General features: G+C 43.8%; 1 protein-coding gene across 1 annotated transcript in view; it reads left to right on the forward strand.

The window, feature by feature from the left end:
* WDR49 (WD repeat domain 49) overlaps positions 1–23645 on the forward strand; it is a 131396-nt gene that overhangs the window by 47356 nt on the left and 60395 nt on the right. The window contains exons 11-12 of the mRNA XM_029616832.1: positions 4370–4500; positions 9069–9167. Coding sequence (XP_029472692.1) covers positions 4370–4500; positions 9069–9167 — 230 coding nt within the window. The remainder of the gene's footprint in view (positions 1–4369; positions 4501–9068; positions 9168–23645) is intronic.

Genomic DNA, 23645 nt, shown 5'->3' on the forward strand with positions numbered 1-23645 from the left:
CCACTCATGTTTTTATAAACTTGTCATGTTCCCTCCCAGCTATCTCTTTTCTAAGCTGAGGAGCCCTAGCCTGTGTAGCTTCTTATTGTAGATGAACACTTCCATCCCCCCTTTATCACTTTTATTGCCCTCCTCTGCATTTTTTTTCTAGTTCTATTATGTATTTTTTGAGATTGAGCAACCAGAACTGTACGCAGTTATCGAGGTTGCACCATGGCTTAGTAAAGAGGAAATATGAAATTTTCTATTTTATTTTCCATTCCTTTTTGGATCATTCCTAACATTCTATTTGCTTTTTTGACCACTGTCGCATACTGAGCAGAGGATTTCAATGTATTGTCTACAAGGACTTCAAGGTCCTTTTCCTGGGTGGTGACTCCCAATACAGACCCCAACACTATGTACCTGTAGTTGAGATTATTTTTCCCTATGAGCATCACTTTGCACTTTTTCACATTAAATGTCATCTGCCATTCAGGTTCCCAGACTTCCAAGTCTCACAAGATCTCTCTGCAGTACCTCGTAATCTGCTGCTCATTCATCATTTTATTTTCCAGATCATTTATGAATATGTTAAATAGCACAGATCCCAGTACCAATCCGTGTCAATACCTGACCATTTACCCTATCCTCTGTTTCCTGTCTTTAAACCAGTTATCAATCCACAGTAGGACATTGCCTCCTATCCCATGACTTTTTAATTTCCTGAGAAGTCTCTCATAAGGACTTTGTCAAATGCCTTCTAACAATCCAATTACACTATAGCAATTTGCTATGTTTACATGTTTGTTTACATTTTCTAAAAATCTAAAGGATTGATAGGGCAAGACTTCCCTTTGCTATAACAATGTAGACTCATTCCCATTAAGCCATGTGATCAGTGATTTTGTTTTTAAGAATGGCTTCTCCGATTTTGCCTGGTACTGACATCATGCTCACCAATCTATAGTTTCCTGGATCACCCCTGGAGCTCTTTTTAAAAATTAGCATTGCATTGGCCACCTTCTAGTCTTCAGGTATCGTGACTGTTTTAAATAATGAATTATAGATTACTAGTAACAGGTTAGCAATTTCATGTTTTAGATCTTTTAGAACTCTGGGGTGGAAGCCATCTGATCCCAGTGATTTGTTATTCTTTAGTTTGTCAATCTGATCTACATCCTCCATTGTCACAGATATTTGTTTTAGTTGCTCAGGATCTCCACCATTAAAGAATGTTTCAGGTGTGGGTATGTTCCCAACATCATCTTAGTAAAGACCAAGGCAAAAAATTCATTCAGTTTTTCTGCTATTTCCTTTTTCTCTCTGAGCACCCATTTTGCTCCTTTGTCTTCAATCATTTAGCAGCCCAACTGACTCCTCACAGGCATTTTATTTTGAATGCACATGAAAAACTTTTTATGAGTACTTTTGCCTTATTTGCAAGTTTCTTCTCAAATTCTCTCTTGATCTGTCTTATTACTGTTTTACATATAATATATCAATGCTTATGCTATTATCTGTTTTCATCATTTGGGTCTGCTTTCCATTTTTTGAATGATGCCATTTTAGCTTTAACTTTCTCCATTACCTTACCATAAAACCACGCTGACAGTCATTTGGACTTCCTTGGACCTTTTTTAATACATGGAAGAGTGGGAATCAAAGTAGTGACTGGTTGCTCAGAAAACAGTACTCTCACCTTTTTAGAACAATTAAGTAACCTTTGCAAACTCATTATTCTAACACTTGCAAACAAATGCTAATCTTTTCTAGCTCACAGAATTACTAGAAAGTCTATTTTCCCTGTGTACAATTATTAACCCTTACAAACTTACTAACCTTCAAAACTAGCACACAATATACACAGCCAGTAATAGTTTAACTCTATAGGAATTATTTTCTCAAGATTTAAATGCTCTTTCCCAGTAAATCCAACCTACCACCAATAAATGAGGGCTGTGCAGTCAGCACTCCCTCTGGACAGTTTATAAAATACTAGCATAAATCTCCGCATGCCCCCATATAAGTACAAATGCTGTCCCGTGGACAGTTTGAAAGTTGGGCTCCCTAAAATAAATCTAATGATGATCTAGAAAGTTGTACAGTAGTCTTAGTGCTATATAATTTCATCCCAGGACAGATTTTAGACAGCTCATAGGATATATTATCCTTTCACTACACAAAATTCACTTTCTCCTTAGCATCTGGCTCCTTCAATATTTAAAGGAATCCTGTGTATATTTTCGAGAGAGAGATTGTAATGGTTAAATTTAGTCCTCGAAGTCTCTGGACAAAGAGCTTCATTAATCAGCAACAACTAGTATAATTTATTTATTAGTAACAAAAAAAAAAAAGGTGCATGAACCATTAATATGATCCATCAAGCAGGGAACAGTTATTGTGCCATGAGATGTCTGACTGAACATCTCTTAATGAGTGACAGGGTATATAAAACTATATTAGAGGACTTTATCATTTATTCCCTGATTTTCTAAGTACTTTTTAGTGTGAGCAGCATGCCAATAGACCCTACCAGCAGTCAGACACCAGAATTATAAACAGGTGTTGCTGTAAAGGGGGTGCATATCAAGACCCCCTTAAAAACGAGGACCAGACATTTAGTCTGGTCTATCTTAAGGCACAGCCCAAAGGGGAATCCTGGACCCAGGGCATTTCCCTATGCAGGGTATTTAAAGAACATGCCCAGCAGGGAAAAAGACAGGCCCTGGGGACGAGGAGAAGGCAGCTCCTAAACATGACTGTTTATTGCTAAAAATTTTTTATTTAGAACTGCTGAGGTAAGCAGGACCTTTCTCTGTGTTTTCTATTATGCTGTAAATAATAATAAAGCTGATTCTTTGGAGAAAAGGCTGGAGCCCAGACTATTCTGTCCGCCGGCACTCTTCTAAAGCCAAAGATCACTCACACATTATCACAGCTGCAATTTCAATCACCATTTTTCAGCCTATACCTATTTGTAAATGTTGTAGTTAAAAATGTTATGTACATCTACACGTTCATCTGTTAAATAATTTTATTGAAATCTGTTTATTAAGAGCACTTGACAGAAACAATGTAGGCTCAAAGCACATGGTACATGTTTTGTTCTGATACATACCACATGTTACCATGCCTATATTTAATGATTTTCTAGAAGCCTTGTTATTTATATGGAGCGCTATCCAGGGTAGCTTACAAGAGCAAAGCATAGCAGGCTACAACTAGTTTGACAGATACATGGTCAAGGAAATGCTGAATAGAAGATGCAAATTATGAGATTGGGGATGGTTATTGTATTGCTAAGTTGAAAAGATAAGATTTTAATTTGGATAGTTGTGTAATGGCACATTCCATGTGTGCAAGAAGCAGATTGTTCAAGAGGATGGATACATTTATAGGCTATCAGAAGGATTTTGAATTGACAATGGAATTTAACAGATAAATAGTGAAGGCATGCTAAGAGGGTACAGGTGACTGCTGAAAAAGAAGGATGAACAGCACAATTTTTGAAAAGTTGGAGAGGTTGGAAAAAAAAGGAGACTAGCTAACAACCCATAACAATAGTGCAAGTGAGAAGTGAAAACAGCTTGGACAAGTAGCAAGCATCAGAGGAGAAAGCGAAGCAGATCCCCTGTATGTTTTGGAGCTGGTATTTAAGTTCTATACAGGGGTTGGAAGAATGGAATCTGAAAAAGAAAAGAGAAGAATCAAAAGCGACCTCTAGATTACAGATAGAATCAATGGAAAGAAACCCACATGATGATAAACAAGGCGCTAAGTGGCAGGGAAGAAGGGGAGGTATGCTTTAGAGGCACTCATCAAAAGACAGCAATCGCAAAGAGACAGGATGAGAGAGCAGCACAGGGGAATGGGAGCCGAAGAAATGACAGATCTCAATGTCATCAGTGAGATAGAAATACGGGCAACCAAAAGATGAAAGAAGGAGTCACAGACTCTGAGTACAGCTAGATAAAAGGAAGGGAATCCAAGGACTAAACTGTAGGAACAGTGGAATTCAAGAAGGCTTTTTAAATGAGATCATGAAAGGAATGGATTATGAGCCAGGAAAATCAGTCGAGAACAGAACCAGAAACACCAAAGATGGAGAGAGTGTCCCAAAAGGATACCATGGTGTTGAATGCAGCTGGCAAATTCAAGACAGGTAAAGTGAAAAGCCTTGTAAGTTAGATGATTTAGAAAGTGAAGTAGGACAGATTCAGAAGAGTGCAACGATCAGATAAGAACAGAAAACAAACCTATGTAGTTTTGAAAGTTCATGTACTACAGACAACATCTTTTGGCTCAATAAGATACCACAGCCTTTGACGATTGCTGTTGAATGCTGTAAATGATAGTCATTTTATTTCCCTTTTTCTGCATTTTGCAGGATAATTACAGTTTTCCGACTGAACGCTTTAACTCGTTGTCTTGTTCAGCCTTCAGAATGGAAAGGAGGTGTGCAGCACCAGGAGGACATTCTTTGTGCTGCTCTATTACCTCCACAAAGTCTCGCCACAGGTAGGACAACGCGGAGACACTAATGTATTGCATTCAAGGTCTCAAAGCATCTTCAGTATCTAGTGTGGCCCTTGAAAATGGACGTTAGTCTGCAGTCAGTTTGTGAATATTGGGGAAATTCAACTGTTTATTAATCAGTTTTATTGAGGAGGTTATACACATTTTTACACATCCTGGAATACAATACCACTCATTTATTTATTTAAAATCTTTTATATACCGACATCCGTTTGCACATCGTATCGGTTTACAAATAACTTAATAACTTTTAGGCATTGCCTTTACATTGAACGGTAACTGTGAAATTAAGGAACAAAGAAACTACTAATTGAACATGCTAATAATTTACAAGGAATAGATATATCAGAATACATCACTCCACAAATAATCCAGCAGTACGGTTTGTTTCATTTGTTTTTATTCTTTGCTTTGCTGTTTTCTGGGAGTTTAGTTTGTCCTAACTCCGTCTGTGAGAGAGAAGATTTGGAATGGGCTGGAGAGGGTTTATGGCCAGTGGTTTATTATGGACTTTGGACTGTTGATTTGGTCTCTACCCCTTGAGAGGGGGATAGAGATGAGGTTAGTTATTGTATTTGATATTGTATTTTGAAGTATTGTTTGAATATGTTGTATTTTTCTGTTACTTTGTTGTAAGCTGCTCTGTGTCCTTTTTTTTTTTTTTTTGGAGGAGTGCAGTACATAAATACAAAATGTAAGGTAATCTAACCATACCTGGAAAATGGAAGAATCTCAAATGAATAATCCCAAACTGAACTTCCTCACTCCCTCTCCTAAACCCATCCTCGTGTACTAAGTTTAAATGCAGTAGTTACACTTCCACAACATTGCCCATGAAACCCTCTTCCCGGGTTGAGGTGGCAGTGGGATAGGGGAGGGGGAGGGAAAGAAGAGAGAGCATGCTGCAACTGAAAGGAACGGCATAGGCTGAAGCAGTGCAACACGAGCTGCCATCCTGGGAAGGATATGCCTGAAAAAGTCATCAAGCTCTGTTGGAAAGATATGAGTCCTTAGTTTCAAGTTGCGGATTTGCATATAACTGCTGAATTCCAGCCGAATATCACTTTACAAACAACTAGTGGCAAAATCCTAAGTTGTGGGACTTTGAATAATGTGTGTTAGAAAATGTATTGAAAAACAAGTCTTTTCAAACTGACAGATCCTCACCCTGAATGACATGGGGGGGTCAAAACCAAGAGGCATCTGGTTCTTAGGCTATGGAAAAAAAAAAAAAAAAAAAGATCATGCAGAATAAGAAAGCTTGTGCTTTCTCTCTTACACTCTGCCTGGGTTTTCGCCTTGTGACTCAGAGGAGACGTTTCTCTTAAAGTGGGTGACAGCTGAACAGTAGGCCATGGACTTAGCCGAGCTCTAATTGCTGAGTAATAAGCAAGTCATAAGCTTGGTTATAAATTCTAATACCAGAAATCCTTTCCACTGAGGGAAAAAGCCTCTGGATTTTGGCTGTGCAGAGCTGGAGTTTTGTTCCTGAGGAGGGCATGGGTACTACAGTAGAGTTTGGTCCCTGAGGACAGATATGGGCCCAACAGCAGAGCAGAAGAGACATCAGCAGCATTCTGGATGCAACAGCAAACTCCCCCCCCCCCTCATTTCTGACTGGCAGTACCCACTGGCCTAACTGCATTTCCTTACGTGGGTGAGACTCGGGGTATAGTCGGAAGGGGGAGGCGGGGGGTAACTGTATTGTATCAAGGGAAATGCAAGAAGTTCTTTCTTTTCTGTAGAGTAATACCTTGCGGGGACGACCCCAGAGTAACTAAATATGCCGTTTGATATCTTGTAGACATGTCTATAGATGTGTAGTCTAATAAAACTTGCACATGTAAATACTGCCAGCCCTGGGTAAAGTTCCATCCAGTTTTGGGGTTTCCTGGGATGAAGAGAGGGAAATCTCGCCCACTAGCACCTTCTTCCTTAGGTGGAGGCAACAGGCACCAAGCACACAAGGACTGATGGAGTCCACCCAAGGGAGGGCTCCTGTCTGGTCGGTCCTGGACCCAGAAACACCCCACAAGATAATTGGACCTGGGGAATTTACACCCAGAAGGTCTCAACGCATGCACTAAGATTCACATTTCATTGCACTTTTCTTCTAGCAGTTTCATCACAAGAAAAGGGCATTGTTCATTTTTTCCTTTTTGTGACTTTCTTGCATTGATCTTCTGCCACAGCTCTCACCTCTTTCCTTTCTCTGGACCTTAGTTTACTGCCATCTCTTTCCTTCCTCCTGGGCTCCAGTCTGCTGCTGCAGTCCCCAGGGCATCCTTATCTCTCCCTCCCTCCCATATCCTGATCTGCTGTTAACGCTTCCTCCTCCGTTCCATCTCTGGCCCTAATCTGCTGATACAGCTACCTCCTTCTCCCCTTCCTGACTCTAATCTGCAATAGCATCCAGTAACTTTGCTTTGTATTGACAGATACCAGTAATTTCATATTTTTTCCTGATTTATCCTGCTTCCCATAAAACTAGGTCCCTAATTCTAGCAATAAACTGTTCAAACAAATCATCTTAGATATCAACATCCACTAATCTCTAAATAAGTCAGATTTAATTGTTGCTCAGGAGCTGGACCCTTGGGCCGAGGTGGGGTTGATGCAACCCATAGGAAGGGTCCTACGGGTCCCCACCATCGGCAGGTGGAGAGGGCTAATGGACGGAGGCCAGCTGGCACTTCACCAATACCAGCCCTCATTCCCCGCGGGCTGAGCCTTTGGGTACCGGGGTCAGCTGGACTTAGCTGGGTCTCCGTATGTCGTCATCGATGGAAGGATCGAGGTCAGCCCAGAGGCAGCAACAGAGGAGAGTAATAGTCTGTACTAGATGAGGTGGAGTCCCGGAGACCCGGGCACCAATAGAACCAAACACAGACAGGGGGCGCCCGAGCAAGAACCGGCCGAAGCCTGAATAGGCCAAGTCCAGGAGGTAGACTGAAGAGGCTTCGTAGGGCAAGCTGGAGTCAGGGCCGGCGGCAATCTAGAAGCAGTGGCAAGCAAGGCTGAGGTCTGGACGAGGAGAGAATCAAGAACATAGTCAAGCAATGCAGAGGTCCGGGTCTGGAGAGAGGCAATGGCGTGGTCAGGCAAAGCAGAGATTTGGGCTTGGAGAGAGTCAACAGCATGGTCAGGCAAAGCAGAGGTCAAAGTCCGAGGAGGCAATTCGAAGATAGGTTAAGGATCAGGAACACAGGAACGAGGAGGAAACCGGGAACAGGAGTCAGCGAGGATCAGGAACCAGGAACCAGGAGAATCTCTAGGAGACAACGAGTACTCAACCAGCAAGGAGACCTGTTGCAAGGACAATCCTAGGAAGCGGAGCCCGGGCTTAAGTACCGGAGCTCCACTGATGTCATCATCCAGGGCCGCGGCTAGGTTCCCACCGCGGGCCCTACTTAAGACATAGTGAAGCGCGTGCGCCTAAGGGAGGGACATGGCGCTTAGTGGCATCTCTCTGCGGGCCACACGGAGAGGCCCGACGCGGAGCACCAGGATCTGTAGCTGAACCGGAGGTACCAGGATCTGTAACTGAGCTGGAGGCACCAGGGGCGGCCCAAGGATGGAGCCGGCGGCCTACCGCCGCCAGGGACGAGGTTCCAGGCACTGGATTCACTTGAGAGAGGTGAGGGGGCCGAGCTGTGGGTCTGCCGTGGCCGCATGCATAACATAGTTACTTTCCATCTTTTCTAAATTATTCTCTGGGTCAATAATAAAGATATCTTGCATCATCACTAAATGTGTTTCCCCTGAACCTAGAACATCTATATCAAGCTTAGCCTCATCCCATATCCCTGGGTATCTCATGGGGAATTACCTGGTACATATAACCAAGGAATTTTTACCAACATAACAGCACTTGTGGGCAAAACTATATCATATAAATATATCTTCAACTTTGACCATAACCTCTCCAACCATTTTGTGATGTTACCCTACTAATGCAATTAATCTTGACTGAAGTCCAGTGCATCCTGTGCAAGAGTTTATAGGCTGTCATTGCAGTTCTGGAATCTATCCGCAAAGTTAAAACAACTCTTTAGCACCCTTCTTTTCAGATGTACCCTCAACTCCCTTTCTAAAATATGCTTTACACAGCCCAAGCTCTTAATCAAGCTGTTACTGAGAAAACCATACCCCTATGATATGGCGTTGAAAAATTCCCCTTTTGACTTCAATTACAAAATCTGGTGGTTTGCCACAGATTTCCAGAACATTTAATGTGCCTGCCCTGGACAGTGGTGCTGATATCTTTATCGAGTACGTAGCCTGGCTTGTGTTAAAACCTAGATCTTTTGTAAAACTATTAAGTGAACCCATACCTGGCCCATACCTCATCTGTTTCCTACAGGAAAAGCTGGAAAATTTGAACTTTCAGATAGTGGTAGGCATTGCGGAGTGTAGGTCTTGCTGGACATGTGGCTATGCCAAAATGATGAAACCAATATTATTTTAAACCCGTTCCTCATTTCAGATCATGCAAAAAACTCTCATGTCACTGCTTCTGCTAAATGTTGTCTTTTTAAATTCTCTAATAGGAAGTTATGATGGTGAAATAGTTATTTGGAACAACAGTACTGAAAATGCTTCCCGTAAACTTCACCACGACGCCACGAGAGTTCTGAAATCCAGGTCAGGTGAGAGACTCCTGCAGTGCAGTAACATTGCTTCTATTCTGCATGCAGTATTGTAAAAAAATGCTCCCGAATGATTAACAATTAACTAAAACCTAAATTGTTGTTTTTATTCTGCATCTTATCAACATGGCAAATAACAGCCATAAGATTTTACTTTTGTGTTTACTTTATTTTTGGTTTGTTACCAGTATTTGTGCATCAGCGTTTTGGGACAGGTTTTTCATAAAGTTTCCTAACTCACAAAGTACAAGCATATTTTTCAGGGCCCTCTCCCACTCCCCCCACTATCTATCTGATCTTCAAACACAAACTATCCGCATAGTTTTTGTTTGAAGATTGGATGATTATGTGGATAAAAAGTATGTGTGTACTTTAAGACATCTCAAAAGAAGGGGCAAAATACACGTCTGCTACACATGTAATGTGTGCACATAATTTTCTCCCCCAATCAAGTTACACTCCCTTGGGAATACCTCTTTTTACCTTGGCTAAAAGTACACATTGTGAAACTGCACACGTAGGAGGTCATTTTTGGAAGAATTTGCACATGTAAAACGACTTTTGAAAATTGCTAATTTTATGTGCCTAACTCCTTTGAAAATGTACTCCATAGGCTGAATTTTCAAAAGCCTTTGAGCCGGATTTTCACAGGGATATGTGCGTAAATCCAGAGGATTTACCTGCGTAACCAGGCTTATGCGCGCCGGGCCTATTTTTGAAAAGGCCCGTTGACGCGCATAAAACACCGGGAAGGGGGCGTGGCATGGTCAGAGGCTCCCAAAACAGTGGCCTGCCCTTGTGCACGCCGACCCCTGATTTTATAACACGCACGCGCCTGTGCGCGTAAGTTATAGAATCGGGCATACATGTGTGCATGCCGGGTAGCGCGCACACCTTTTAAAATCTACCCCTTTATGCGTATAAATGGGTTTTTAAAAATTGCTCCAATATATACTTTTATGTGCATAGCTCCTTTGAAAACTCCTCCTTAGATGGATTCAGCATTCTTCCTCTGCAAACTTTATTTTTACCTATATAGTGCCCAACCAGGGCACTGATGCAGTAAGGTGTGTTGGGCTGGCCATATATGTTAGCAAATGGGTGTGCTCACATTTCTGTGCATATGACTTTGGTCCTGATTTAACAAGGAGTTCAGTGCACAAAGATATGCATTCAAACCTGAGTAAAAATGTGTGCACAAATTAGTATTCTTCCATGAAAATCCCATGTTAATCAAGGCATTAGCTATTACTTGCTGTTGCAGATAAATGTGTAGGCTTAACACATGTTTCCTTAATGCTGGAAATGTTTAGAGATGGCGTAAAGTTTCTGGGGCCAGTATTAGTCTATGAGCGCTGAACTCCTGGATTTATCTGCAGAAAACATGGAGATCAATATTCAAAGCACATTCAGTGCTATTTAGCTGGATAAGTGGGACTTATGCAGCTAAGTAGTGACCGTTGAATATGCGCCCATGTTAAGCGGCTGCTGCTTAGCCATACCAGTCGCTTAATGTCTAAAATGTATGCACAAAAAAAGAGGGCATGCATTGGTTGGATTAGGGGGCGGAACGAGTCAGATGTGTAATTTATATGCCTAACTACTGATATTCGGAGTTAGGCGTATAAGTGTATGTCTAAGTTTATATGTCTCTAGAGCAGGTCTAAGCTTAGCCGTAGACTTATCCGGAAAAGTGCACACATATACTCGTATATTCAGCGCCTTCGCCATGCCACTGAATATACATCGTAACTTAGTTGCATAAATTATATCTGGCTAAGACCTAGATTCATCATTTTGCTATAAACATCACAAAAACAGCGCCTGTGATAAAAAAGGGGCATGCTTAGGATAATTTTCCTGATACTACATCACATAGCTACTTACTACAACAACATTATGTGTGTGTGTGTGTGTGTGTGTGTGAGAGAGAGAAAGAACCTCTGTAAAGGCTTACAAAAAAGTTAACTATTTATACCACTATAAGAGGGAGCACTAATAACTTATGGTAAGGTTTGTGGGGTGGGTTTAGGGGGGCAGTTTTACATGCACTGTTAACGTTCAAGGGATGCGCTAGTCAGTTAGTGGACCCTTGGACTGGGCTGCAAGGGTTGACAGAATGCCAGGCCGGGAGGTGGAGTCAGAGGCTTGATAGGACTTCACCCGGGACCCGGAATTCCCCTGGGAGGAGCCCGTAGGGACCCAGGCCCTTGGGACTTAGGCTGCGAGGAGGAAGTTCAGAGACAGATCAGAGGCAGGGCCAATGCACCGTGGACAAGGTCAGGGCAACAGTCCAATGGAGAGAGTCCTGTAGCAAGACGGGGTCTAGGCCGGCAGCAGGCAGGCAGGCAGACAGGGTGCAGAGTACTGAAGCAAACTGGGATCGAGGCAGGCAGAGTACTGAAGCAAACCGGGATCGAGGCAGGCGGCAGGCAGGCAGGCCGGAAACCAGGAAGACAAACGAGCACGTCACTGAAGCAGGTACAGGAACGGAAGGCAACTAGTATTCAGAGAACCTCGTTGCAAGGCGTTTAGTCTGAGACTGGACGCTGGTTAAATGCGGTCCGGGGCATGATGTCAGCAAAAGGGGCCGTCCTGAACTTCCGGGTGCTGGATGCACATAAGGGCCTTCCGCGCGCGAGGCAACAAGGGGGGGGGGGGGGGGGGGGCGCGCGGAGCTTCTGGCGGCCTGGACGGCGTTCTCCACGTGGCGAGGCAGGGGCCTGGTGGCCTACTGGGCCGGGGACCCGGCGCGGTCCTCCGTGGACCGAGACGAAGGTAAGCGGACCCGACCCCGAACATGGGGGAGGTGGTCGGGACCGCAACATGCACAGTCATATGTACAAACAGCACAGTTATCATCAGTAAAGATTTAATGAGATTTAGAGGGATGAAAGGTAAAAGAAGAGAAGTATTTTACACTTTATTCTCTACCTACCTTGATTACGGCTAGTTAGAGAGAACATCAAGCTAGGTAGAGAGAACATGGTACAATTCTATTTTTCTTTTTACTTCTTAGTCAATGGCAAAAGAGTTTAAAACAACTCTTAATCTTTGAACATTTGACAGTGAAGAATAAGATGCCATGAAAATATGATGACTTTATGGATACATGGCACGAATATATTTTTGCTATGACTTCTAAAGCCAGAAGTGTATTGCTTCAACTTTGACAAGAATCTGAAATTGACTTTGGGGAAGTTACCACAGATTTGGGAGAGTGAATGGGAGTACATGAGAGCCTATCCTTTGAGTTTAGGAAGAGATGCCATATTGGAAAGCACTTGGACCTTGGACTAGTTGGCTAGATTATGGGTTGTGTGAGGGGGTGAGGGGGAGGAGGGGATGGGATGGTTATTTTCTGGAACAGGTGTACTAGATATTGTTTTATTAAAAAACATAAATAAAGTATGAAAAAAGACAATGTGTGCTGAAGTTCAGCGCACATTGTATTTGTACATCTTATTACATAGGGGCCCTGGTGTTTGAGAAATATAACTATTTATGGTACCTATAGTAGAAGGTTGCATTGGGAATATTAATGGGATTGTCTTGTGAATATTCAAAAGTGTAACTCATAATGCCAAAACAGAATAGTTTAAACTCCTTTTGATTCTAGTAAATTCAAATGATATTTTCTAAAATTAGGCATGCCGTTAAGCATCATTTTTTGAATGGGTTGGAGAATCTCTAGAAAGGCATTTCATCCAAGAATCGTAAAGGAGAAGGGGGGGGAGTGATTGAATATATATGTATTTATTTATTTAATTTTCCTATATACCACCTAAAGCACAACCTTACTAGGCAGCAGTTTACAGTGATATGAACAAAAATTAAAACTAACATCAAATTACTCATGCCAGGACACAACTAATCAGAACTAGCAAAACAAAATATTATAAGAATCTGAACATATAAAATAAAACAAGTAGCTTAAGGTCAGGGAAATGCCAGTTTAAAGAAATGAGTTTTCAACTTTTTCATAAAATGACTGTAGTATGTAATCTCCTGTAACTTGTTAAGCTTGTTAAGAGACCATTCCATAAGGAAGGACCAACAATTGAGAAGGCCCGCGTATGGGTCACCTGAAATTTTGCACTTTTGGTAGGGAAACGACCAAAAGATTTTTAGCAGCAGAACGCAAATTGCATGAAGGACTATATCTACTAGTTAGGTAAACTGGGCCATCTTCCAGAAGTGATTTAAAAACTAAGGACAGGACTTTAAACTGGATTCTTTGGGTAATGGAGAGCCAATGAAGAAGCTGGAGCACTGGAGGAATATCATCCCTTGCAGAGCAAGAAACAAATAAACATGCTGCTGTGTTCTGTATTAATTGCTGAGAGTGTACCATATCTTTTGGCAGGCATATATAAAGAGTTGCAGTAATCAGTTGTAATTAGAATGAAGGCTTGAATAACCGACGGAATTTTAAGGCGGGAATCATGTGTTTTAAAGCATGCTAAGTTTAAAGAATACAGGTTTGACAATGGCCTGTAACTGAGGCTTTAAAGACAATGCAGAATCAATCAAGAAGCCAAGATCTTACTACATTAGAAAAGTTAAACGGAGTTCCCTCTACAATGACCTGGTTCAAACTGGACGGCAACATTGACTCACTGATCCATAAAGCTTCAGTCTTGGCAAGATTTAGGCAGAGTTCATTCCGGGCTAACCAAGATTTAATCACAGATAGATATTTAATTATAGCATCACCTGCAAGAGAAGGAGAAGATCCAGCTGGGAAGATTAACTGTATGTCGCCTGTATAGATTCCATATTCCTCCTCATGGGCTGACATGATGGAACATAATGGCAACAGATACAAGTTGAACAGCATGGAGAAAAGAGCTGACCATTGAGGTACTCCCTTAACAATTGTCTTCCATGTGGAATGACTGGAGCCAGTCTTCACAGAGAATTACCATAACAATAAAAAATACTGAAACCAGGGCAACGCTGTGCCTCCAGTGCCCAGTGTATTTAGCTTTTGTACATAAGAAGATAAGAAATTGCCATACTGGATCAGACCAAGGGTCCATCAAGCCCAGCATCCTGTTTCCAACAGTGGCCAATCCAGGCTACAAATACCTGGCAATTACTCAAACACTAAGTAGATCCCATGCTACCTATGCCAGTAATAGCAGTGGCTATTTCCTAAGTCAACTTGATTAATAGCCGTTAATGGACTTCTCCTCCAAGAACTTATCCAAACCTTTTTTAAACCCAGCTACACTAACTGCACTAAGCACATCCTCTGGCAGCAAATTCCAGAGCTTAATTTTATGTTGTATGAAAAAGAATTTTCTCCAATTAGTTTTAAATCTCCTACTTGCTAACTTCATGGAGTGCCCCCTAGTGCTTCTATTATCCGAAAGAGTAAATAACCGAGTCACATTTACCCATTATAGACCTCTCAAGATTTTAAAGTCCTCTATCATATCCCCCCTCAGTCATCTCTTATCCAGGTTGAACAGCCCTAACCTCTTTAGCTTTCCTCATAGGGAACTGTTCCATCCCCTTTATCATTTTGGTCTCCCTTCTCTGTACCTTCTCCACTGCAAGTATACATTTTTTGAAATGTGGCGAACAGAATCGTACACAATACTCAAGGTGCGGTCTCACCATGGAGCGATACAGAGGCTTTATGACATTTTCCATTTTATTCACCATTCCCTTCCTAATTCTGTTTGCTTTTTTGACTGCTGCAGCACACTGAGCTGACGATTTCAATGTATTATCCACTATGATGCCTAGATCTTTTTCCTGGGTGGTATGGAACCTAATATCATGTAACAACAGCATGGGTTATTTTTCCCTATATGTAACACCTTGCACTTGTCCACATTAAATTTCATCTGCCATTTGGATGCCCAATCTTCCAGTCTCACAAGGTCCTCCTGTAATTTATTACATTCCACTTATGATTTAACTACTCTGAATAATTTTGTATCTACAAATTTGTTTACCTCACTCATCGTATTCCTTTCTAGATCATTTATAAATAAATGGAAAGCACTGGTCCAAGTACCAATCCCTGAGGCACTCTACTGTTTACCCTTTTCTACTTAGACAAATGACCATTTAGTCCTACTCTTTATTTCCTGTCTTTTAACCAGTTTGTAATCCATGAAAGGACATCGCCTCCTATCCCATGACTTTTTAGTTTTCTTAGAAGCCTCTCATGAGGGACTTTGTCAAACACCTTCTGAAAATCCAAATACACTATATCTACCGGTTCACCTTTATCCACGTGTTTATTAACCCCTTCAAAAAAGTGAAGCAGATTTGTGAGGCAAGACTTCCCTTGGGTAAATCCATGCTCACTGTGTTCCATTAAACCATGTCTTTGTATATGCTCTGTGATTTTGATCTTTAGAATAGTTTCCACTATTTTCCCAGCACTGAAGTCAGGCTCACTGGTCTATAGTTTCCTGGATCACCCCTGGAGCCCTCTTTAAATATTGGGGTTACATTGGCCGCCCTCCAGTCTTCAGGTACAATGGATGATTTTAATGATAGGTTACACATTTTAACCATGGTGAAAAGATTAGAACAGGTTTATAACTTGAGACAGAATCAGGAGGTAAATTGACATTTTTTAGGACTGGTTTGACCAAGGCCATCTTAAGGCATGCAAGAACAATCCCTTGGGCAAGGGCTAAGTTCTTTGTAACTGTGATTGCATTCTGAAGGAGAGGTAATAAGCTGATTAAATGACCTACTGGGCAAGGATCTTGCAGACAATGGGAAGCTCTAAGCAACTTTAAGGACATTTTGACCTCTGTGTTAGTAACTACCTCAAACTGGGACCAGCAAACAGGTCAACTGAACCTCCGTGTCTGATGGAGATGGAACCATAGGGGCAGCTGCCCTAACTGAAAGGATGGCAACACCTTTTAGAACATAAGAACATATGAAATTGTCATACTGGGTCAGACCAAGGGTCCATCAAGCCCAGCATCCTGTTTCCAACAGTGGCCAATCCAAGCTACAAATACCTGGTAAGAACCAAAACACTAAGTAGATCCCATGCTACCTATGCCAGAATAGCAGTGGCTATTCTCTAAGACAATTTGATTAATAGCAGTTAATAGACTTCTCCTCCAAGAATGTACCTAAACCTTTTTTAAGCCCAGCTACACTAACTGCACTAACCACATCCTCTGGCAATACATTCCAGAGTTTAATTGTGTGTTGAGTGAGAGAGAATTTTCTCTGATTAGTTTTAAATGTGCTACATGCTAACTTCATGGAGTGCCCCCTAGTCCTTGTCCAATTCACAATCCAGACTGCTATTAGAGGAAGCATTGGGGTCTGAACAAAACAAACTGTTGACAACTTCAAAGAATTTCTTTGGATGATTAAGGAAGGTTTGTAAACAAATTATAGTAGGATTTTTTTTTTTTTACAAGAAATGAAACTGGCCCTTTACTGAGAGCAAATCAGAATAAATTGAGCTTTGTTGGATTTAATGCTCTGATGCCATCAGATATGTTCAGCTCTTCTCATTTTCCTTTTGAGCCCAATGAGCTCGGGGACACACTTTCTAACCAAGAAGGATTGCAACTCATTTTATTAAAAAAAAAAAAATGAGAGAACCTCTCACAACTTGAAGCTCATAGCTTAAACGTAATGAGCACTCCGTAGACTACAACTGTGTCTAGCACCTGCATTTTATAATTACTTAAAGCACAGGGGAGTGAGGCAAAGAACTAATGCTTAGGCTGGTTTAGTATTTTAGTTTCCCAGAAAGCTTACATGGTATTATTTATTTTAAAGCAATAGTGCATGCTTTTAGTCTAACTTCCTTTACAAGCATATATTCTGCCACTGTTAATGCTTATAGGGCTATCAAATGGCAGAGTCCATACTTATTAATAAACTTGCATAAAAAGTCCAGGACCCAAGTCAAAAAAAAAATAACCTTTTGACTTTCACATGGTGACTAGGGGAGTTAGGATTTAAACCTGGAACTTGGGGTTTTGTGGAGATCACGTGAGCCAGCGGGGAAGACGGATGTGGGTGCCCTAGCTCCGGTTGCCGGCCCCTGATCCTCGCCCATCCCGGGCCCACCCAAACGATTAGCCCCACTAATTGGCTTGATCAGCACGATATTACAGCTCTCCATATTGTCCCGGACAGCGATCATGGCGACCAGAATGGTTCGTAAGGAAAAGGACAGGGAGAAGGTTAGAGGCGCTGAGCCGCCATCTTCCCCGGATCGCCCGCAACAGGGCCTGCCGGTGGTAGGCCCTGACCTTGAGCAGATCAAGACGGCAGTCACTGCGGCCATTGGCCCCGAACTTAAAGCCATTGCGGACCAGTTAGCCGGGTTAACGCAGTCGATCGCGGGCTATGAGGCGCGCTTCGGGGAGCTGGAGACGAGGGTGTCTGAGACACAAGACGACCTCGTGGTGGCGAGGAGGGATATCGGGGCCCTACAAACCACGGTGGCGCAGCAGGCTCAACGCTTGGAAGATCTCGAGAATCGGTCGAGGAGGTCGAATATTCGTCTCATCGGCCTCCCGGAGTCGATTTTAGACGTTAACTTACCGGCTTATCTTGAGAAATGGCTCCAAGAACAGCTCAATTTGTCATCTCAAAATGGCCCGTTGAGGGTGGAGAGGGCGCATCGCTTGGGCCAAAGGCAGGCCGAACAGGCCAGACCGCGCCCCGTGATCGCTAAGCTGCTGAATTACGCTCATAAAATTGAGATCCTGCGGGCCTTGAGGGGCGGCCGGAGTCTGATGTCGGACGGGTGCAAGATTCTTCTGTTCCAAGATTTTTCATCCGGGGTCTCCCAGCGTCGGCGCGCCATGGCCCCGCACTGCTCGCAGCTCATTAATCTGGGCCTCCGGGCGACCCTCATCTACCCCGCGAGACTGCGAGTGGCGACGGCCGCTGGAGTTAAGTGGTTGGAAACCCCGGAGGCGGCCAAGATTTTTGTCGAATCAACCAAAGCTGATGCTCCGGCGAACGGGTGAGCGGGCATGTAAGGGCACACGTGGTCGGAGAGCTGAGGGTATTGCTGAGAAGCGTTGGCCGCAAACTGCTTGCAAAGAGTAATTTTTTTTTTTTTTTTACTGCATCTCAATTTAGCCCTGTCCTGGGTTTTTTTTTTTTTTTCTTTTTTACTTTGCTTTGTATGGCCGATTATCCTTGCTGAGTGGTAGACAGTGGCCTGGGGTCAACGAGGTGCTGACACAGGCTCGTATTTCGGCCCTAGTAGCAATGTGCTCCCTTATCATTGGAACTTTTCTTTTTTTTTCAGTTGGCACTACCTTGTTGAGGGACAGACCAGACTTATGGCATTTTTTTTTTGTTTTTTTTCTCCTTTTTAATTATTGTTTTTTTTAATTTTTCTTCTTCCCCCCTTTATCAACATCATGGGGGAGCCTCCCTTACAGTTTTGCCTGGGACTCCGCCGTTGGATTGATTGCTGCCTATTGAAGGGGACCACTGCTTATATGGCTCATTGTACTGCATTCCCGTTTCTCTTTTGTATTATATGACCACCCTTGGGGTTTCTTTTACTGTATTTCGAGACGGGGGTGTGGGGACACCAGGATGGGAACTGCACTTGTTATTAAAGTACTTATTGTCCACCATGATTTTCACCCCTGCTATAGAGTGCTTTTCTTAAGCTGCATTTCTGGTGGGTATCGCTTCTTCTTGCTCTGTGCTTACTCTGTTCACTGTATGGGGTTTTTTGTTTTTTTTTTTTGTTTTTTTTTTTGTTTTTTTTATTGCTATTATTATTATTTTTTTTTCTTTTGCTGCCATGTACCAGGAGGGTTGCTTATTAGCGACGGCCTTGGTGGGGGCCTGGAGATGCAAGCAGCGGGAAACGGTGGGGCGGGGATGGGGGGGGGGGGGGGGGGGGACGGCATGATAGGAGCCCACCCGTGTAGGGGAAGGCTACGTGATCTCCACTCATACAGCACGGGCTTATGTTTAGCTTGGTGCTGGGTGGTTTGGGAAGACATGTGGGGGGGGGGGGGGAAGGGGAGGGGGAGGGTTGGGGGGACCATCGTCGACGGTATTTTGCGGGAAACATTCCTTGAACTATTTTGTTATGGTTCTTGTCTTTGGTCTTCTGTAGTAGTGTTTGGTGCCTGGGCTCCGGCTGGGAGGGTTCAGGCGAGTTTTTCAATTTATGCTCTGCTTTGTATACCTGCTTATGGTGTGAGACTCTAGTAATTCCACTCGTGTAGTGTCCTGGAATGTCTGTGGCATAAACTCTCCTGTTAAACGTACTAAAATCTTATCCCATCTCAATAGGAAGGGAGCCCTGGTGGGTTTTCTACAAGAGACTCATCTCACTGATAGCGAGCACTTGAAACTTCGCAAATCTTGGGTGGGACAGGTGACCTACGCCTCGGCGACGACCCGGTCAGCGGGTGTGGCTATCTTGTTTCATAAGAATTTGCCGCTGCAGATTAGTAAGGAAATTAAGGATCCGGAGGGGCGTTTTCTTATAGTGGTGACCGAAGTTTATCAGCGGCAAGTGGTGTTCTGCAATGTCTACGCACCAAATACATACAACGCTAAGTTCTTTCGGACGATAAATCGGCTGCTTCTCCCCTACCTGACTGATACTATTATTGTAGGAGGGGACTTTAACACAGTTAAGGACCCTCAGGTTGACGCCTCGCATGTGACTCGGCGGGAGGTGGGGATGGGGAAAGGTATTGAGTTGTTGGAATCCTCCTTACAGTTGGTAGATGTGTGGAGGACGCTCAATCCGGGGGTTAAAGAGTTTACCCACCTGTCTCGGGTGCATGCGACGTACGCCCGTATCGACTATCTCTTACTGAGTGGCCACGCTTTTCCACTGGTGGGGGAGGCTGGTATTGAAACTATTGTCATTTCCGATCACGCCCCGGTATGGGTGGATCTCCAATTCGTACCAGTACCGCCGGGGGGGAGGACTTGGAGATTCCCCTATTTCCTAGCTGATGACCCCAAATTTCAGAGTTATCTTTTGGACAAATGGTCTGATTATGCGCTCCTGAACAAGGCACACGAGGAGGATCCCTCTTTGTTTTGGTACACGGCTAAGGCCGTCCTACGTGGGGATATTATTTCCTATGTGGCCCATAGACGGAGATCCATCAATGCGCAAGTTCTAAAACTTACTGATCAATTACGGCGGGTAAAAACCCAGCTCCTGTGTAACAATACCGGTCCTCTTCGCGACCAATATTACTCTTTGCAATGTAAGTTGAATAGTGTTTTACATTCTCGGGCTAAAAGGAGTATATTGTACTATCAGTTTCAATTGTACAGATATGGAAATAAGGCCGGGAAGCTGATGTCTAATTTGATCAGGGCCTCTAAGGGGGCGCGATATGTGGCGGGTTTGAAGAATGCGTCCGGTCAGGTTGAAAACCGCACTCCGACTATCCTAACTCTCTTTCGTGATTACTACGTTAAGTTGTATAGTGCGGGGGACTGGAATGAGGACAAATGCTCCAGGTTCTGCGAAGCTATAGCCCTCCCTGAGCTTACATTAGAGCAGCGGCAGAAGCTTAATGCCCCCATCACTGATTTGGAAATTAGGGGTGGTATCCTGCATTCTAAACGGTTGAAAGCCCCCGGACCGGACGGCTTTACGGCTGAATTTTATCGCAGTGTGATTGATAAAGTTAGTAGCCCTATGAAGGCTTTTTTCATGGATATAATTACAAAAGGTGGATACCCGCCGCAGATGAACACGGCCCATATCACTATGATTGTAAAGCCGGGGAAGGATCCCCAGCGGGTAGAGTCGTATCGGCCGATTTCCCTGATTAACTACGATCAGAAGTTGTTGGCTAAGATTTTGGCAGATCGACTGGCAGGTGTCCTCCCGGATTTGGTAGGGAACCATCAGGTGGGGTTCGTACGCAAACGCTACATCCTTTCGAATGTTCGGAAAATTCTTGCGGCCCTTGAACTGGGTCATTACTTGCAGACCCCATCCATTACGATCAGCTTTGACGCGGAAAAGGCGTTTGATCGGGTGGAGTGGCCATACCTGTTTTATGTTCTCCGCCGTATGGGCTTTGAAGGGTTTTTTCTTCGGGCGGTGCAGCTGCTTTATACAGATCCTCAGGCTTCCATTTTGGTTAATGGGGGCTGTTCGGCTCCCTTCCCTATTAGGCGGGGAACGAGACAGGGGTGTCCCCTTTCCCCCATGTTATATGTGCTGCAGTTGGAGCCCCTCCTGTTGACCATTCAAAACACGAGGGGGATACGTGGGGTCCGGCTCCACAATACCATCTTTAAATGCGTGGCATTTGCCGATGACTTATTGGTGTACTTAACGGACCCTCAGGCTTCGCTTTCCCTATTACTGGACGTTATGGGAAACTTTGGGGAGTTTTCGGGACTGCGTATTAATTGGGGGAAGTCTATGGCGCTTGCTGGCCCGGGGGCGGTGCGAGAGACCTGGACCGGTTCGTTTCCTTTGCAATGGGCTTCCCCTACGCTTCGATACTTGGGTATTAATATATCGGCGAACCCGGCCAATGTCTATTCGGACAATATTCCCTCGCTCCTTCAGATGACGATGGATTTATTGCAACGTTGGGGGCCGCTACCTTTGTCCCTTATTGGCCGAGTGAACTTATATAAGATGGTGGTTTTGCCCAAGTGGCTCTACGTTTTGCAAAATCTACCAGTCCATCTAGCCCGTCCAGATAGGAGGGCGGTGGATAAGGCCCTGGGACGTTTTCTCTGGAAGGGGGGCAGGGCTCGTGTGCCATTAGAGTGGCTGAAGAGGCGCTGGGGGGCTGGGGGTTTAGGGGTCCCGGACCTGCAGCTATATAATCTGGCGTGTAACGCACGTATTATCCGGGACTGGCTGTTAGATGAGACGGTTTTCACGTCATTGGAGGCAGATAGGGCGAGTACTTTCCCTATTGCCCTCCCTTGTGCGCTGCAGTTGGAGCGGCGTAGTTTACCTTATGTGTTCACGAACTCTGTTTTGGTTGCGCCTCTTAGACAAACGTGGGAGACACTTACTAAAAAATTACATTTACCCCGAATGTGTGCATATCTATTATCTGTTGTGGGAAATCCTGACTCTTCTCCGGGCACTCAATCGAGAGCTTTCAGGAGATGGTATGGGCTGGGGGTCACCTATTTGGGGCACCTATATCATTCTGAGGGGCGACGACTCACCTGGCCGGAATTCCGGGAATTATACGGCATGGCGAGTAAAGACGTCTTTCCCTATATGCAATTAGATCATTATATTAAATCTTTACCGCAGGCTTTTCTGCAACTGCGGGTCTTTCAGCGGGTGGAGGAGTTTTTGCACCTTTCCCAGACTAAAGCCCCTTCCCTTTCTATGTATTATAAAGGTTTAACTAGGCTTGACAGTTTGGATTTTTTTGAGATCCTGGCAGCCCGTTGGACTGCAGACGGGGAGTTCCAGATGACAGCCACTGTGTTACGAACCTGCTATCGTGGGATCTCTCAGATCACGAGCAACTGTGCTTATCGTGAACTGCTGTTTAAATTTTTAGGACGGGCGTACATTTCACCACAGCGAGCATTTCAACAGCATATTGCGATTTCAGCGTGCTGTCTTCGATGCCCGGGCTGTACAGGTACGCTGACCCATGTTTTCTGGTCTTGTCCTGCGGTTTTGCGGTTCTGGTCCCGTATTGCTAAATATATAGCGGGGATATTGGGGGTTTCTATCCCCATAGAGTCCCGGTGGCTGCTGTTTGGTTCTATCCCGGAGATGCGGCTCCGTGAATTGGGCACTCGCCTTTTTATACAAAAGGCGAGCCTGGTGGGAAAGAAGGTCATTCTTGGACAATGGCGAGAGGTAGATCCACCCTCCTTTTGGGTGTGGAGAAACCTATTGTTTAATATGATGTATATGGAATCTCTTTCTTCAAAGGGTCCTCCACAACTGCGTAAGAGATTCTTGGCCGTTTGGGAACCATATATCCAATCGCTCCCACACCGGGCTCGGAGCCGAATTCTTAATGACTGATGTCGGTTGACATGACCTGCTGGAGTTTCCTATTGCTTCACTTTCACTGCTGGACCTGGACTTGATTTGTGTTGGTCAGGACTCCCATGAAGGAATCTATTGGACTGGATCGACGATGGTTGGAGGGTGGGGGGGCGGGCGTATGGGGGTTCTGGTTGTTATTATTCTGACTGCTGTCAGTAATGCTGGGGGCGGCGGCAGAACAAACCGCACCCAGACAATAATGTGTTGCTGTTATGCTTTCAGACAAAGTTAATAAAAATGTTTAAACATAAACCTGGAACTTTAGGTTTAACATCTGAATATGGACTACTATGTAAGTAAATGACAATACTTCTACACAGACTATCATATCAGAGCTACAATTCTAGCTGTTGATAGTTTTGCCAATTTATTTATTTATTTCCAACTTTTATATACTGTACACTCAGCAAAAGCTGACCAGAATGGTGCACAAACGTTTTACCTAGCATGGTTATGCC

This window comes from Rhinatrema bivittatum, chromosome 9 (assembly GCF_901001135.1).
Source record: "Rhinatrema bivittatum chromosome 9, aRhiBiv1.1, whole genome shotgun sequence".
NCBI lineage: Eukaryota > Metazoa > Chordata > Amphibia > Gymnophiona > Rhinatrematidae > Rhinatrema > Rhinatrema bivittatum.